The 18,948-nt window shown below is 41.0% G+C and overlaps 1 protein-coding gene across 2 annotated transcripts in view; it reads right to left on the bottom strand.

Annotated features, from left to right (window-relative positions):
• VAC14 (VAC14 component of PIKFYVE complex) overlaps nucleotides 1-14,374 on the bottom strand; it is a 120,907-nt gene extending 106,533 nt beyond the window's left edge. Inside the window, exon 1 of one of the 2 annotated variants that reach the window (XR_005213777.1) lies at nucleotides 13,994-14,374. Coding sequence is in view for 1 of the 2 variants with exons in the window: in XM_037815587.1 (XP_037671515.1) it covers nucleotides 13,994-14,097 (104 nt within the window). In the remaining variant the exon portion in view is untranslated. The remainder of the gene's footprint in view (nucleotides 1-13,993) is intronic. The other variant, XM_037815587.1, reaches the window with a different exon arrangement.
• Between the last annotated feature and the right edge of the window lie 4,574 nt (nucleotides 14,375-18,948).

Raw genomic sequence — 18,948 nt, 5'->3', positions numbered from 1 at the left:
TTGCTGCCTGCCCTACGGAATTTGGACTCATGCATCCCCACAGGTGTGTGAGACACTTTTATAAAATCTTATATTTATAGATATCTCTTGTTGATTCTGTTTCCCTGGAGAACCCTAACTAATACATGCACTATCTACTTTAAACCTAAAAACAAGCCACCCAGTTAGGTATTATTATCCCCATTTTGCAGAGGGGGGAAACAGAGGCTCAGAAAAGAAACACACCCAAGGTCACAAAACTTGTAGGTGATGGCTCTAGAACTCAAACCTAGATTTTTCTGACCCCAAGGTCTGAAATTTTAACTGTATGTTACACTACCCTGCTCCTCAAACATCATAGCTAATATTTATTATTGCCTATCTTTTTTATTATGGCCATCTTAGTGGGTGTGAAGTATTATCTCATAGTGCTTCTGATTTGCACTTCCCTAATGGCTAACTTGTAAATCATCTTTTCATGTGCTTGATGGCCATTTGTATATCTTTTTTTTTTTTTTTGAAGCACTGTCTATTCAAATCCTTTGCCTTAACCTTAATGTGGTTATTTGTCTTTATTGTTGAGCTCTAAGCGTTCTTTATATATTCTGGATACAAGTCCCTTATCAGATGTATGATTTGCTAATATTTCCCCCCATTCTGTGTGTTGTCTTCTTACTTTCTTGAAGGTGTCCTTTTGAAACATGAAAGTTTTTAATTTCAACAAAGTCCAATTTATCTATATTTTCTTTTTTTGCTTGTGTTTTTGGTGTCATCTAAGAGACCATTACCTAATCCAGTAAATCAGTAAACAAAGATTTACTCCTATGGGTTTCTTCTAAAAGTTTTAAAATTTTGCTGTTAAATTTAAGTTTGATCCATTTTATGTTGGTTTTATGTAAAGGAGGGGTTCAACTTCATTCTTCTGCATGTAAAAACCCAGTTGGCTCAGCACTATTTGTTGAAAAGACTATTTTTCCTCACTGAATTGTCATGGAACCCTTGTAGAAAATTAATGGACCAAAACTGAAGGGTTTATTTCTGGGCTCTCAGTTCAGTTCCACTGATCTAGGTGTATCCTTACACCAGAACCACAAAGTCTTGATTAACGCAGCTTTCTGATAAGCTTTGAAATCAGAAAGTATGATTCCTCCAACTTTGCTCTTCTTTTTTTTAAAATGAAGAAACTGAGGCACAGAGAGCTTACACCAGAGGTCACAAACTGAAATGCCTATAAGGGCCAGGCAGGAGACACAAATGAGAAGGTGAGGGCAGTAAAACAGGCTGCGGTGAACTTGCCAACATAGGTAGCAAGTTGGAGAGTGCGTGTCCAGCTAAGGGGAGGGAGGTTCCTAGCTCCTTGTTGATTTGCTATGTAAGAATATGGACCCCAAAGAGCCACATTGTCCAATTTCTTAAAAGAAGCCTGAAACCTGAATTTCCTTGTGAAATCTCTCAATCTTTAAAAGAAATCCTCATATCCAGGGCAAAGTAAACACGTCTGTGTGCAGGACAAAGCCCCTTTCTACCAGTCTGGGTACAAATGCACAAAGATAAAAGATATACAAAGGCTCAGTAACAAAATGACAGAAGAAAGTCCCACTATCATTAGTGACTTTAAATGTAAATGGAGTAAACTCTTCAGTCAAAAGGCAGAGATTAGCAGAATGGATATATAAAAGCATGACCCAACTATATGCTGTCTGTGAGAGACTCATCTTCAATTCAAAGATATAATTAGGTTGAAAGTGAAAAGATGGGAAAAGTATACCATGCAAGTAGGAACCACAAGAAAGCTGGGGTATTTTATCAGATAAAATAGACTTTAAGTAAAAAACAGTTATGAGGAACAAAGATGGTCATTATATATTGTTAAAGGGGACAATTCAACAAGAAGATGTAACAATTATAAATATATATGCACCTAACAGCAGAGCCCCAAAGTATATGAAGCAAATACTGACAAATATTGATAGATCTCAAGGGAAAAATGAAAGGTTCTACATTAGTAGTAGGAGACTTGAATACACCACTCTCAATAATGGATAATTACCTACCCAGAAGATCAATAAGAAAATACAAAATTTGAATGATACTCTAAATCAACTAGACCTAATAGATATATATAACACACTGTGCCCAATGAAAACAGAATTCACATTCTTCTCACGTACACATGGATCACCGTCCAGGGTAGGCCACATGTTGGGTCACAAAACAAGTCTGAATAAATTTAAAAATATTGAAATCAATGATGTATCTTCTCCAACCACAATGGAATGAGACCAGAAATCAATAACAGAGGGAGAAATGGAAAATTCATAAATAAATGGAAATTAAACACTTTTTTTGTGATCTAAGTTTTATTTATTTATTTTTAATTAATTAGGGAACAAAACATAGCATCCTTATTCCTCAGTAGGACAGTCTGAGTGGCTAGTTCAGACTACTTAAAATTAAAACAACTGGTCAGTTAAATGAAAAAAAGAAAAAGTGGACAGAATCATCAGATGACAATATTAAACAACATACTGTTAAACAATCAACAGGTTAAAAAGGAAATCAGAGCAAAATTAGGAAATATCTCGAGGCAAATGAAAATGAAAATACAAAATACCAAAACTCATGGGATGCAGCAGAGACAGTGCTGAGAGGGAAATTTATAGCTCTAAATTTTTACATTAAAAAAGAAGAAAGACTTCAAATCAGAGACCTAACCTCAAAACTGAAAGAACTAGAAAAACCTAAAATGAGAAGGAAGGAAATAACAAAGATTAGAACAGAGATCAATGAAATAGAAAACAAACAAACAAAACAATAAAGAGAATCAACTAAATCAAAAGCTGGTTCTTCAACAAACCTTTAGCTAGACTGGCAAATTAAAAAAGAGAGGATACAAATAATGAAAATCAGATCCCACTGAGATAAAAATGACCAAAAGAGGATACCATGAACAGCTGCATGCCAATAAATTAGATAACCCAGATGAAATGGACAATTTCAAGAAGAAATAGAAGATCTCAGCAAACCAATTACTAGTAAAGAGATTGAGCCCATAATCAAAAACCTCCTAACAAAGAAAAGCCCAGGACCAGAAGGCTTCACAGGGGAATTCTACCAAACATTCCAAGAAGACTTAACTTGAATTCTGCTCAAACTCTTCCAAAAAAACTTGAAGAGAAGGGAGCACTGCCTAATACATTCTACAAGGCCAACATCATCCTCATACCAAAGCCTGATAAAGATACAAGAAAACTACAGACCAACAGCTCATGAATATAGATGCAAAAATCCACAACAAAATACTAGCAAACTGAATCCAACAGCATATTAAAAGAATTATACAGTATGATCAAGTGGGATTTATCCCTGGTGGGCAAGATTGGTTCAACATAAGAAAATCAATTAACGTAATATACCACATTAAGATAATGAAGGAAAAACAAAACAAAACACATGATCATCTCAAACGATGCAGAAAGGCATCTGACAAAATCCAGCATCCCTCCTTGAGAAAAACATTCAGAATACAAGGAATAGAAGAAACTTCCTCAACATGATAAAGGGCATATATGAAAAGCCCACAGCTAACATTCTACTTAATGGTGAAAGACTGAAAGCTTTCCTTCTAAGATCAGAAACGAGACAAGGATGCCCACTATCACTATTGTTATTCAATATCATAGTGGAAGTTCTTGACAGAGCAATTAGGCAAGAAAAAGAAACAAAAGGCATCCAAATTGGACAGGAAGAAGTAAAACTTTCTCTATTTCCAGATGATATGATCCTATATACAGAAAATCCTGAAAAATCCACAACAAAATTCCTAGAGCTAATAAATGAATTTAGCAAAGTTGCAGGGTACAAGATCAACATCCCCAAATCAGTAGTGTTTCTATACACAAGCATGAACAATCAGAAGAAGGAATCAGGAAAAAAAATTCCATTCACAATAGCAACTAACATAATCAAATATCCAGGAATAAATCTAACCAAGGATGTAAAGGACTTGCACACAGAAAATTGTGAAACATTGCTAAAAGAAATCAAAGAAGACCTAAATAAATGGAAGGATACTTCATATTCATGAATTGGAAGACAAATATTGTTAAGATGTCAATACTATCTGTGCCAGTTTGACTGTATCATGCCCCCCAAAATGCAATTTTCTTTGATGTAATCTTGTGTGGGCAGATGTATCAGTGTTGATTAGATTGTAACTCTTTGAGTGTTTCCGTGGAGATGCGCCCCACCCAACTGTGGGTGATGACTCTGATTGGATCATTTCCATGGAAGTGTTACCCCATCCATTCAGGGTAGGTCTAAATTAAATCACTGGAGCCATATAAATGAGCTGACAAACAGAAGGAACACAGTGCAGCTGAGAGTCACATTTCGAAGAGGAGCTACAGCCAAGAAGGACACTTTGAAGAACGCCCAGGAACTGAGAGAGGAGTTGCAGATAAGAGACAATTTGAAGACAGCTGTTGAAAGCAGACTCTTGCTCTGGAGAAGCTGAGAGTGGCCAAACACCCCAAGAACAACTGAGAGTGACATTTTTGAGGAACTGCAGCCTAGAGAGGAACGTCCTGGGAGAAAGCCATTTTGAAACCAGAACTTTGGAGCAGATGCCAGCCACATGCCTTCCCAGCTAACAGAGGTTTTCTGGACACTATTGGCCATCCTCCAGTGAAGGTACCTGATTGTTAATGACTTACCTTGGACACTTCATGGCCTTAATACTGTAACTTTGTAACCAAATAAACCCCCTTTATAAAAGCCAATCCATTTCTGGTGTTTTGCATCCAGGCAGCATTAGCAAACTAGAATACTATCCAAGGTAATTTATAGATTCAATGTAATCTCAATCAAAATTCCAATAATTCACTGCAGAAGCAGAAAAGCCAACCATAAAATTTATATGGAAGGGCAAGAAGCCCTCAAAAGCTCTAAAGCCATCTTGAAGAAGAAGAACAAAGTTGGAGGATGCACACTACCCAATCCTAAAATGTATTACAAAGCCACAGTAGTCAAAATAGCATAATACTAGCACCAGGACAAATATATAGACAAATAGAATTGAATTGGGAGCTCAAAAATCAACCCTCACATTTATGGCCAATTGATTTCTGACAAGGGGGAAAAGACTACTCAATTGGGAAAGAATAGTCTCTTCAACAAATGGTGCTGGGAAAACTGGATCTCCATTTGTGAAAAAAAGGAAGACCTCTACTTCACACTATGTTCAATAATCAACTCAAAGTGAATCAGAGATGTAAATTTAAGAGCTAGAACTATTAAACTTTCAGAAGACAACAAAGGGAAGCACCTTCAGGACTCTGTGTTAGGCAGTAATGTCTCAGACTTTACAAGCAAAGCACGAGAAACAAAAGAAAAAAAATAAAGGGGACCTCATAAAAATTAAAAACTTTTATTCCTCAAAGCAATTTATAACAAAAGTAAAGCCACATATCTGATAAAGGTTTAATATCCAGAATAAAGAAATCCTTCAACTTAACAGCAAAAAGACAACACAATTTAAAAATGGGCAAAAGATTGCCCATTTGTCTTGTAAAATGTAAATGGTACAGCCGCTGTGGAAGACAGTTGGGTGGTTCCTCGGGAAGCTAAGTATAGAAATGCCATATGATCCACTATCCCACTTCTAGGTATATACTCAGAAGAACTGAAAGCAGGGATGCAAACAGACTTTGCATACCGATGTTCACAGTGGCATTATTCACAACTGCAAAAAGATGCAAACAACCCAACTGATGAACAGATTAAACAAAATGTGCTATAACCATATGATGGAATATTATTCAGCTGTAAGAAGGAATGAAGTCCTGGTGCATGCAACAATATGGATGAACCTTGAGGACATTATGTTGAGTGAAATAAGCCAGACGCAAAAGGACAAATATTGTATGATCTCACTAATATGAACTAAATATAATGAGCAAACTCATGGAGTTAGTATCTAGAATAGAGGTTACCAGAATATACAATGGGGAGCTGGTGTTTAATTTGCGCAGATTTTTTAATAAGGTTGATTGTAAATGGTTGGAAATGGACAGTGGTGACAGTAGCATATTATTTTGATTGTAATTAACAGCGCTGAATCGAGTATGCGATTATGGTTGAAAGGGGAAGTTTAGGGTTGTATATGCCACTAGAAAGAAAGCTAGAGGATGAAACATGGGGCTTGTAACACAGTGAACCCCGTTGTGGACAATAAAGGTGGTTAATACTACAAATTAAAGAATGTTCTTTCCTGAATTAGAACAAATGCTTGTCACTATTACACGGTGTTAATAATAGGGTGGTATATGTGAAAAAATACATCTAATGCAAACTATGGACTACAGCTAACAGTAATATTTTAATATTCTCCTAGCAATTATAACAAAGGTACCACACCAATGCTAAGTGTCAATAATAGGGGAGTATTAGGGGTGTGAAAGTATTCTAAGATTGTGGTAACGAAAGCACAAATCTGTGATTACACTGAGAGCCACCAATCGTACAAGTTGATGGACTGTATGGGTTATGAATAAAACTGCTTTAAACAAACAATCAAAAAAAAAGTACACAAAGGATAGACTGATTACTTGACATTGTAAAGTACTCAACAAAGTACCGGGTATGTTGTAAACGTTATACAATTGTTAGTCATCAGTACTGCTCTTATCATTGTGAATAATGGCCTCCCAAACATGTTGATGTCATAATCCTGAGGACCTGTAAATACATTACATTATACGGCAATAGGGAATTAAGGTAACAGATGTTACTAAGGCTGCTAATCAGCTGACCTTAAAATAGGGAGATTATCCTGGATTATTTATGTGGGCCCAATGTAACCACAAGACTTCTTAAATGTGGAGAGGGAGGCAGAAGAGTCAGTGTGAGTGACGGGATGTATGAAACACTTGACCTGCCATTGCTGGCTTCAGCGATGGAGGAAGGCAGCTACAAGCCAAGGAATGTGGGTGACCTCTAGAAACTAGAAAAGCCAAGAAAACGAATTCTCCCAAAGCCTCTAGAAAAGAACGCAGCTCTTCCAACACCTCAATTTTAGTTAGTGAGATACATTTTGAGCTTGTGACCTCCAGAACTGTAAGATAATAAATCTGCTGTTGTAAGCACCAAGCTTGTGGTAATTTATTACAACAGCAAACAGAAAACTCATACAACTCTGTACTGTAATTGTTTCTAAATATGGCACCCCTCCTAGACTTTAAGCTCCCTGAAGCCAGGGTTTGTGTTTAATTCATCTTTGCATCTTCAGTGCTTGCCAGACATGGAGTGGGTGTTAGTAGATGAATAACTGCCCATTAGATTTGCCCCTTGCTTTCTGAGACCAACTAGTAAGTCTACAGTTTTTGTTAGCCTGGGCCCAGTGGTCATAGTAAGATTTTATTAGGGATACCTTTAAAGTGAAGCTCCAGAGAATGAGATATGCATTCCAAAGGCAGAGATTGTGAGGTTGGTTTGTGGTTTTCGAGGAGGTAGAGGTCTCAGCCTTTCTTAGCTTGATTTGTCAGTTTCAGTGGAGTATAAGGTAAGGAACAATAGTGAAAGTTGGGAGATGTTACGTGTGCTTTGACCTTTTCTTGGAAAGCCCCAACTTAAATGCATGCATGTGATTGTAGTGCAACCTGGGAGTGCACATGAAGCTCTGTCTGCCACATCTTGGGAAAGGAGGACAGAGAAGCCCATTTTGTCCACTGTGCACCCCTTGTGTCACTGATTCCACATGGCTGCCCTAGGAGCTAGGTGGTGTTATCCCCATGTGACAGAGGAACAGAGGTTCCTAGAGGTTATGTAATTCTGCCCATGGTTGCACAGACAGAACCTTGACAGAAAACCCAGGTTCATCTACCTCAAAACGGTTCTCCACTACAGTGAATGGTTTTCCCTACCAGAAAGGCAACATATACATAATAAAAGAAACTGCATATTCAGACATCTCCATGGTTGTTTTAGCTGCCTCTTTCAGGAGTTTTCTAGAGCCTGTCTGTCTTCAGGGGTTAGGGCCAGTACTGCATATGATGTTCCAGTGAGAGACTAAAATCTCTAATGAGGGGTATTTTGTCTTGACGATAGGCTTCAGACACTAAAAATACAGCAAGATGGATGCTTGGCTCCACTGAAGGGACCAACGTGGTATTTATCAACCAGGATCCGATGGCTGATGTTGTGAGTGTGCTGTGCACAGTCCTGGAGCTTTTACCTCTGCAGCCTCACCCAACATTACCACACAATTTTCTAAAGGATAAGGTAATTAGGCTAAGAGTTTAGAATGTCTGTTTCAGGCTTTGTTAGTTCTCTATTTCATGGAATAAGTCATTGTTCAGTCCCGATGAAAAAAAGTTGGTAAGTCCCCAGGCTCTCCCCTCTGGGACCTCCCAGTCCAGTGCTGGGGAGAGATGTGGCAGGCACTCTGATAAATGTGGTGAGCTCTGCTGGTGGGACCGCGCCAGATGTTGTGGGGGTAGGGCCACCTCTGTCTTACCACTAGCTCGGGGAGACGATGCTGTTCATGGCAATAAGGAGTGGGCTTAGTGCTGAGTCTCTGGTATTCCTGAACTTCGAGTTTGAAAAGCCATCAAATGTAGGTGCCCCCAAGAAGGTCCAGTGCATGAACCCTGAGAATGCTGAAGCCCAGGGGAGAGAGTGTGTGATTAGAGTCCTAAAAAATGCATCCTCACCTGTTTGGAGTGGGAGTAGAGAGGGTTCTTAGAATTCTGTGATCAGATAAATATTGAACTGTTGAGTTGTTTTGTATTCTTTTACCATATATACAATCTAACATTTCCCCTTTGAATCATTTTCAGTTACATATTTTAGTGCTGTTAATTGCATTCACAATGTTGTGCTACCATCACCACTATCCATTACCAAACCATTTCCATCATTCCAAATAGGAACCCTGTACATTTTAAGCCTTAACTTCCATTCCCTATCCCTATTTCATCCCCTGGTAATATACTCTAGATTCTGACTCTGTGAGTTTGTTTATTCTAATTGTTTCAAATCGAAACCATACGGTATTTGTCCTTTTGTGTCTGGCTTATTTCACTCAACATGATGTCTTCAAGGTTCGTGCATGTTGTCATATGTATCAGAACTTCATTCCTTTCTACAGCTGAATAATATTCCATCATATGGTTATGTCACATTTTGTTTATCCATTCATCAGTTGATGGACAAATGGGTTGTTTCCATCTTTTGGCAGTTGTGGAAAGCTGCTGCTGTGAACATCGGTGTGCAAATATTTGTTTCAGTCACTACTTTTAATTCTTTCAGGTATATACCAAGAACTGGGAGTGCTGGTCATATGGTTTAGCTTTCTGAGGAACCGCCAAACTGTCTTCCATAGCAGTTGCACCATTTTACATTATCACTGGCAATGAATGAGTGTTCCTATTTCTCCATAGCCTCTTCAACATGTATTTTCTGTTTTTTAAATAGCAGCTTTTCTAAGGGATGTGAAATGGTATCTTGTGGTTTTGATTTGCATGTCCCTGATGGCTAATGATACTGAGCACCTTTTCATGTGCTTTCTGGCCATTCTTATTTCCTCTTTGGAAAAATGCCTATTCAAGTCTTTTGCCCATTTTTAAATTGGGTTGTTTGTCCTTTTATTAAGTTGTAAGATTTCTTTATATATGCTGGATATTAAACCCTTAATGGTTTCCAAATATTTTCTCCCATTGAGTAGGCTGCCTTTTCACCATTTTGACAAAGTCCTTTGAAGCACAAAAGTATTCAATTTTAAGGAGGTCCTGCCTACCACAAGATCTTGAAGAAGCTTCCCTACATTTTAGGAGTTTTATGGTCCTGGCTCTTATATTTAGGTCTTTGATCTATTTTGTGTTAATTTTTGTATAAGGTGTGAGATATGGATCCTCTTTCGTTCTTCTGGCTATGGATATCCAGTTCTCTCAGCACCATTTGTTAAAGAGACTGTTCTGTCCCAATTGAGGAGGCTTGGTAGCCTTGTCAAAAATCTATTGACCATAAATGTGCAGGTCTATTTCTGAACTCTCAATTCAATTCTATTGATCAACATGTCTACCTTTATGCCAGTACCATGCTGTTTTGACCATTCTAGCTCTGTAATATGCTTTAAAGTCAGGAAGTGTGAGTCCTCCAACTTTGTTCTCCTTTTTTCAAGACGTTTTTGGCTATTTGGGGTCCCTTCCAAACAAATCTGATAATTGGCTTTTCCATTTTTTCATAGCAGGCCATTGGAATTTTGATTGGAATTGCACTGAATCTGCAAATCAGTCTGGGTAGAACTGACATCTTAATGATAGTTAGTCCTCCAATCCATGAACATGGAATGTCCTTCTATTTATTTAGGTCTTCTTTGATTACTTTTAGCAATGTTTTGTAGTTTTCTGAATCCAGGTCCTTTACATTCTTGGTTAAATTTATTCCCAGATATTTGACTGTTTTAGTTGCTATTGTAAATGGATTTTTTTTCTTGATTTCCTCCACAGATTGCTCATTACCAGTGTATAAACACTACTGATTTTTGCATGATGATCTTGTATCCTGTCACTTTGCTGAACTTCTTAGTTTTAATAGCTTTATTGTAGATTTTTCAGGACTTCCTAAATATAGGATCATGTCATCTGCAAATAGTGAAAGTTCTACTTCCTTCTTTCCGATTTGGATGCTCCTTTTTTTTCTTTTTCTTGCCTAATTGCTCTAGCCAGAACTTTTAGCACAATGTTAAATAACAGTGGGCCTATGTGTTCTTCTATCCTCATTTTATAGATGAGGAAACTGAGGCAGAGAGAGGTTAATTAGCTTGCCCAGGGTAACTCAGCTAGTAAATGGGAGCTTGAATCCAGGCCATCTGGCTCCAGAGTCTGCTCATAGCCACTATTCTATGAGCTTCTTAAGAAATAGTGGTGTCTCAGAGGGCACTACAGGTGACTTACCTCCAAACAGGACTAAGTACTTTCATTTCTGAAGCATGTGAGCTGACTCAGCCAAGACTGACTTTTCATTTACGGGGTGTCTGCAGCCTATATGAGAGATTAACAGTGTATGTTGTGCTTGTGGGTCACCTTGCCAGGCTGAATGAAGAATATATGCATACATTTGAGTGCTTTCCATGTGTTATGCAAGCATAGGAAGGGCTTAGACATGTAAACTGCTTGTGAAGCACAGATAAATGTTGGTTCCTGCCCCTGGAGCAACTTGTGAAATATACATTCTGAGGAATAGATCAAACTAGGCACTCCTCATTCCAAAGATGGCTGCAGAAGGCTGGAAACTGACTGTATGGTCTTCTAGGGCATGCTTCTTAAACCTTTGGGAATCCTGTTAAAATGCAGATTCTGATTTGGCAAGTCTGTAGTTGGACCTGAGAGAATCTTTCTTACAAGGGTGATGCCATAGCTACTGTTCCATGGACCACACTTTGAGCAGTAAAATCCTTAGGTTGTAACGCTATTTCCCCACCAAACTGTATGGTTATTCATTCATTTGGAAACCAACTGCCAAATGGTATCCCAACTTATGGGACTCTGTTCTTCAGCTGTTCACAGTACAGTTAGAGCCTTAGGGAGTTTGTTCTGGTTTGCTAGGGCTGCTGTTATGCAAAACACTAGAAATGGATTGGCTTTTATAAAGGGTATTTATTAAGTTACAAATTTACAATCCTAAGGCCAAACTAAAGCATCAACAAGAGGATACCTTCATTGAAGAATGGCTGATGGCATCTAGAACACCTGTCAGCTGGGAAGGCACCTAGTTGGCATTTGCTGTTTCTTTGCTCCTGGGTTGTGTTTACAAATGGCATTCTCCCAAATGTCTCTGGGTTTGTCTCTCTTAGCTTCTTCCAGAGCAAACTCTGGGCTAGCATCTCCAAATGTCTCCAAGCATTTGCTTTCAACAGCCGTCTCCAAAATGTCTTTCTCAGCTGCTCTTGGGTGTTTTGTTCTCTTTTAGCTCCTGTGTGTCCTTAGCTTAGCATCTCCAAACGTTCTTCTGCCCACAACTCCAAGCATCTTTCAAGTGTCAGCACCATCTGGGTATGCATCGGCTCTTTTTAAAGGACTCCAGTAGACTAATAAAGACACATCCTGAATGGGTGGGGACAATCTCCATGGAAACATTCAATCAAGAGGTCACACCCTAATCAAAAAGATTAATCAGTCTGCCCCAACAAGATTGCTTTAAAGAACATGGCTTTTGGGGGGACATAATATATCCAAACCGGCAGAGTTCCTTTGAACTCCACAAATCAAGGGCAATGTCAAATACAAAACATATCCCATTAAAGACAAAATCCTTACAAAACAGCTTGCAGAGCAAGAGCACTTGCACAGACAATAATGCTGAGATAAATACTCTAATCAGGGACTTAACAGATGTCTTAAGCTACAATAAATCTGATATTCCTGAGAAAAGTAGGTACTGGATGAAACTGGGTGCCAATGCAGCTTCAAAACCAATAAAACCCATAGACATGGAGCCATATCTATGAGACATCTCTGGGTTCACGTACTAAGTATGGCAATACTCATCTTGAAGGCTCCCCAGCAATAGTGAGACTAGGATATAAGCAAGTAGCAGTACAAAAAGAGAGTTATCAAGAAAGTGGTGCCTGATGAGAGAAGCAGCTAGATCATTTTGGACATACTGAATGTTAGAGCTGAATAGGAGGGAACTTCAGAGATCCTCTTGACAAAGTCCACACCCTTTAGTTTAGGAGGAAACTAAAATCCAAAGCAGTTAAATCCATGGTTCTCAACCAAAGGCAATTTTGCTCCCCCAGTTGACATTTGACCATGTCTAGAGACATTTTGATTGTCACAGTTGATGGGGTGCTACTGGCATCTAGTGGGTAAAGGCAAGGGATGCTGTTAAAAACTCTACAATGCAGAGGACAGTCCACCACAACATAGAATTACCTGTCCCAAAAATGTCAATAGTGCTGAAGATTAGGAAACTCTGAGTTAAGAACTTTTCAAGGCCAAAGAACAAGTGTCATAACATGGACTAAATTAGAGCTGTCCAACAGAACTTTCTGCAATGATGGAAACATTCTGTAATCTGTGATGTCCAACACATGAACTATGGCTAGTGCAACCAAGGAACTGAATTTTAAAATCTTATTTTATCTTTAATAATTTAAATTTAAATAGCCATGTGTGGCCTGAGGTTACCCTACTGGCCAAGGCAGAACTAGAATTGACATTTCCTGACTCCCAGGTCTGGTGCTCTTCAAGCTTCACAGCCTGTTTCTTCCTACTCTTTTGAAATCACCCACACACCTTACCTTATCAATAAGATTTGGCTGGGGGAAAAAAAAAGTAAAATAATAAAAATGTTAATAAAGCATTCCTTGTTAAACACCCCATTTTCTATTTTGGAAATGAACAAAAATGTCAAATCATGATCACACATACACATAGTAAGATTGCAGAAGCAAGAAAGGTCAGATTATTCCTACTTCCCCTTGCAGGTGATGTGAGAAAAATAAAACAAACACTCCTCTAAGCCTTGAGATCATGAGGTTTTCTCCAAGATCTCTTCACTTCTCAGAAACTGAGTAAGAAATCAGTCTGATCAACATCTCTAGCAATTGTCAAGCTTCCAACCATGTTCCCATCACAGAGGCCACTCTAGAGATTTGCTGGTTTTAGAGACCATACTGAGAACTCACCATGTGCCTGGCACTGTGCTAGGCACTACACATACACTGTGTCACTTCATTTCCACTGCAGCCCTTGGGCACTAGGAAGTTAAGAACTTGGCCCAAGTCAGAGTCAAGAGCAAAAGCTGGGAAACCCAGATGTGACTCCAAATCTCTTGCTCTTAAGCACTGAGCTAACGGCCTGCAACCTGGAAAAGCCGCAATGGGAAAGCAATACTGGCTGCGAGAGCGTGAGGAGTCCCCACCTGGAGCCGAGCAGCGAGAGGGCTGCATAGCCAGGGCTGGGTCCGGCCCGGTTCCCCACGACCGACCCTGGGTCCCAGTGTCTCTTACTTCTCGATCTCCAGCGCTGCTACCTTCCGCTTTTCGTACAGCTTGTCATTGAGGGCGCGCACGATGTTGGGCGTGAGCGGTGCAAAATCCTTCTCGGGGTTCATGATGGCAGTTTGGGGCGCGCCCCGGTGCCCCACGGCTCCTCAGCCCGTGGCCACCCGGACCGCGCCGGGCGAGAGGAGTCTGCGGCTCCGTGATGCCCACGGCGCTGGCTCATGGACCACGCCGGGGGCCCGCCTGCCTAGCTCGCCGCCGCACGCCGCCTCAGAACCCGGGTCAGGACCTCGCGCCCGTGCACCCGCCCCCGGCCGCAAGCCACTCATGCGACCCGTGGCTCCCGCCCCGCGCCAGTAGCGCTCATGGGGCCGCGGCCATGTTAGCCGTGTCACATGACTATGCGCCAGCTTCCGCCTTCCGCTGCGAGGACCCGCCCCTCGCCAGCCACGCCTCCGCACGCCCGCAGCAGGTGCATTGGCCACGCCCCCATAGGCTCCACTTCCTCCTGGCACACGCCCCCGCCCCGCTTCTCGTAGCCTCAGTCTTTATGCAACTATATCACGCTCAACTACGGGCACGTAGTGGGCCTTCTGCATACATTCGGGAGACTGAGGATGTCCCTGGAGCCCGACTCACCGAGCATAATTTATTCAGTACTTACTGAACTAATTACTTCTTTCATTTAGTAGTCACTTACTAATCAATTTCTATAAGCCAGTGTTTCCCCAAATGGATTAACACATCATGCTTTTCGCCATATCTTAGTGACTTGTACTACTGTTTATTTGATATTTTTCTCAAGTCAACTCACTTTAGAAAATCTTTAATTCCTACTTTAGCTTTACCTTTGCCATAAAATCATAGGTCTGACTAGCTAGTTATATTTTTTCTAACATTAAAATAAATCCTTGATGAAAAACGATACTACCTGTCTGCCACCTAAAATCTCAGGTACCGACAGTGGCTGTTGCCCCACCATGTGAGAATCGGGGTATGTGTCCTGTGCTCTGATTTCTAGGAAGGCTGGATTACAGAGTGCTGGATTACTGAGTGCAGGTCTCCAGAGGACCCACTGCACAACATCCCCTGCAGAGTGCTCTAAGAGTCACACTAAACGGTGGAACAGAAATGGAAGCTATGTGGTAAAATTTTAAAAAGTAATTTGTGGACGCAGTGTGGTTAAAGATGCAGTATCAGGGAGATGCAGCAGAGTTCCTTATTGTAAGCTTCCAGAGTTGCGGGGTTAGGACAAGGGCGGGACCACTGTGGAGCTCAAAGAATATGAAACATGAACAGCTTTAGAACACACGGTGGCACTTTTCTCTAATGAATGAAAAGTACACACATAAAGCTTATAGCAATCTTGAAAATGGAGTATTACCCCAATTCACAGATAACAGGGACTCAATGAGTGAGGGGTTATGGCAGACAGAATTCTAAGATGGACCCCAAGATTCTCATCCCCTTGTATGTGTGCCCTGTGTAATCTCTGTCCCCTCGAGTGTGAGCAGGACTTGTGAATGTGATGCGATAGCACTCTCTTGATTATGTTATGTACAGAAGGGATTTTGCAGATGTAATTAAGGTCCCTAATAATTGGTTGGTTTTAAGTTAGTTAAAAGGAAGATTATCCTGGCTGGGCCTGGCCTAATCAGGTGAGCCTTTAAAAGAGGTGAGAAAAGATTTGAAGCAGGAAGAAATTCTTCTGTTCGCCTTGAAAGAGCAAACAGCCATGTTGTGAACTCTTTACAGAGAGGGCTGCATGGTAAGGACCCGAGAATGGATTCTAGCAACTGAGAGAGCCCCTATTCCACAGTTACCAAGAAAATGGGAAACTCAGTCACATGGCCACAAGGAAATTAATTTTCTCAACAAACTGAGGGAGCTTGGAGCAGATCTTTCCCTCGTTGAAGCTCCAGATGAGGCTGCAGCTCGCTGAACCTTGAGATCAGCTTTGTGAGGCCCTGAGCCAAGGACCAAGATTAGTCCAATTGGGCCCCTAACTCATGGAAACTGTAAGATAATAAGTCTGTGTTGTTTTAAGCTCCTAAAATTGTGGTAATTTGTTTGGATGCCATAGAAAATAGAGGAGCTAACTCCAAACTCAATAAGTCATGGAGGCATTGGGTCTAGAAAAATCCTTGAAAAATGTACTTTCTTTTACTGGTGGGTTTTTCACAATTGTTAAAATCTTCCCCCCAACCCACTGCAATAAATGAAAACAGCCCCTAAGATAGATTTATCTTGAGAAAATGTATTGCTTAATAGTTTCCTCCTATTCTCTTGATACTAGGTAGCACTGCCCAAAAAACATTTCCAAATGTCCTAATTTATGTCTTAGGCTTTTAATCATGGTTGATGCAAGACAATGAAAAAAATTAAATGACAGGGACTTGGATAGATTTCTCCAATGTGTGTTAATTTTCATTTGACCCATGTCTAATATAATATTTCATCTGTTTCTTTTGCTTCCTGATTTGGCTTTTTCTTAAAGGTGGATTGGAATTTTCCAAGGGTTACGTGATACAGTTTCTAATAATTTAAACAGAAGGATTTTTTTTTGTCATAAGGAGCTCTTTTCTCCTGAAATTACATTCTGAATTAGGTTGCTAAGAAACCAGTTTCTTACTAAAGCCCAAACTAATACTTTGTCCATACTTAAGGTCAGAAGTCCTGGAAGGAAGTGGTTTTGTTTTTCTGATATCATAAGATTCTTTACGCATAATTGAATGGGCAGTAGGCTGGGAATATAGCCCAAGGGCCCCCATCTACACACTCCCCTTCTCCTCTGACTCTGGTGCCCAGGCTTGGTGAGGCCTGCCATGCTCAGACCCTCCTAGACTTGTGGACAACTGCTAGGCCTGGCTGCACACCAGTCATCATTTCTGAGTTGTAATTCATCTGCATGTGTGATGCCTCGTTGTGATTATATAAATTGTAGACAATGTAGCAAGATGATGCTGGTGACATTGTAAGAAATTGTATCCAAACCTTGAATTGTACAAAGCAGTTTCTCCGGCAACAGTTTCAGGGCAATGTGGTTGAGGGTCTAGGAGGCTTAGGGCATCCCACACTTGGGATTTCTTGAGGTTTGGCAGGGCCTCATCAATGTCATCACCCCTGACCTGAGCATGTCTCCCCCAAAGAAGTGGAAAGATTTAGAAGGCCACACTCTGCTGGGCCTCTGTGTTGGACAATGTCAGGGACATCACACATCATATTCTATAAACAGTGTTCCCTGGAGCCATGCCACGTGGCGGCCCTGAAGTTTTCTGTCCCAAAGGAGATGTCTCTTTCAAATGTAACTTCCATAAGCCAGAATGGTTCTTTTTGCCAAACCTCTACTCCAGTCCTCTGTTAAACTACTTCACCATTCCAAATTTTCCAATACAAAACTATTTTGCTTTTGTCTTTTGGAGGCCAAGGAAGTGTGAGAACATCCTGGAAGGAACAGGTATACCCAATTTCAACCATCATGAGGGGGTTCATGATGGGACAGGAATAGAGCTGGGCTCTTGGTTCTGGGGAGAAAGGGTCTTCCTCCTTTCTCTGGGCCTGGGAGGATTTGGGCTCTACACTCAGCAGCTTTCAGAAACCTGGAACAGATCTGAGGTAGAGGGGAGTTGCACAAACCAGTAGCAGAATTTGCCAGTGGTGACACAGGGAAGTGCCAATTTCTGGAGCAGTCAGTGTCTGGGGTAGTGGTTGGGAGCCCTGCAGCCTCAAGGGAACTGACTCTTGCCCATAGCATCAGCATCACCAGGAACTTGCTAGAAATGCAAATTCCTGGCCTCACCCAAATCTACCAACTCAGACACTCTGAGGGTGGGCCCCATAATCTGTGTTTTAACAAACCCACCAGATGATTTTGGCATACAGCATAATTTAAGAAGTGCTGGTTTATACAGACTCTGTGTATTTGCTAGCTCCATAAATTGCCCTTTAATCTCATCAGCTTCTCAGATTGCTGGTTGGTGTAGTCTTTGCTCATTAACCACTAGGACAATCGGTCATCTAGTTCTTTGTCTTTATACATATTAGTAGTGTCTTTAGTAATTATAGAAAGAAATTGTCTATTAAGTATAGGCCTGAGTTTACAAATCCTCTTTAGAAGAAGTTTCATTTGGTACTAGCTGTGTGTAGAGTGCACCGGCTTGAGGGTTGTGGGGGGCGGGGGAACAAAAGCAGCAGCAGATCACCATCCACAAAAAAACTCCACTTCCAATGGGTAGAAGGACCTGTTGAGACACGGATTGCTGGGCTGCGACCCTGGAGTTTCTGACTCTGTAGGTCTGGGGTGGGGCCTGACGTCACTGGTCCAGGTCCAGGGACCATTTTGAGAACCACTTCTTTAGAGCATCCTTTCCCAAGGATGGTCTCTCTTGCAGGTGGGCTCGGGCGGCCCTCAGTCATCTGTGTGTATCTGCAGAAACAAATCCACTCCAGGGCCAGCCTTTAGCCACGTACTTTTATGGAGCCAGACGGGTAAGTGGTCCTGTTCCTGCAAGGGAAGAGGCTGCTGTGTGGTGTTTCTGGGCTGAGGGACGTGCCCCGACAGCTCCTTGGACGCAGGTGTCCTGCAGTGCTTTCCCTTTGATGTTACCGAGCTCAAGACAGACACTGAGTCACACTCTGTATACACAACACAGCTGCAGTTTAAATAGGTCAAATTGGGACACGGTCCTTCTAACCCTGGAAGGAGCTGCCTGACCTGGTGCAGCACAAATTGTTGGGTGGGTGTATGATCTGTAGCACTGGTCCTCAACCCTGCTGCACAAGGTTTAAAAAAAAAAATGCCCAGCCAGACCAATGAAACCATAAGTAGGGGAGGGGGAGCGGATTCTGAATCAGAATCAGGTGATTCTCATGTGCAGATGGGTTGAGAATCGCTGCTTTATAGGCTGACTGCTGTGCACCGGGTTGGGGGTGGGAGTAGAGGGCTGGGATTGCAATTAGCA

The sequence above is a fragment of the Choloepus didactylus genome, chromosome 22, assembly GCF_015220235.1.
Source record: "Choloepus didactylus isolate mChoDid1 chromosome 22, mChoDid1.pri, whole genome shotgun sequence".
In the NCBI taxonomy this organism is placed as follows: domain Eukaryota; kingdom Metazoa; phylum Chordata; class Mammalia; order Pilosa; family Megalonychidae; genus Choloepus; species Choloepus didactylus.
This window is presented reverse-complemented; position numbering and strand designations above follow the sequence as displayed.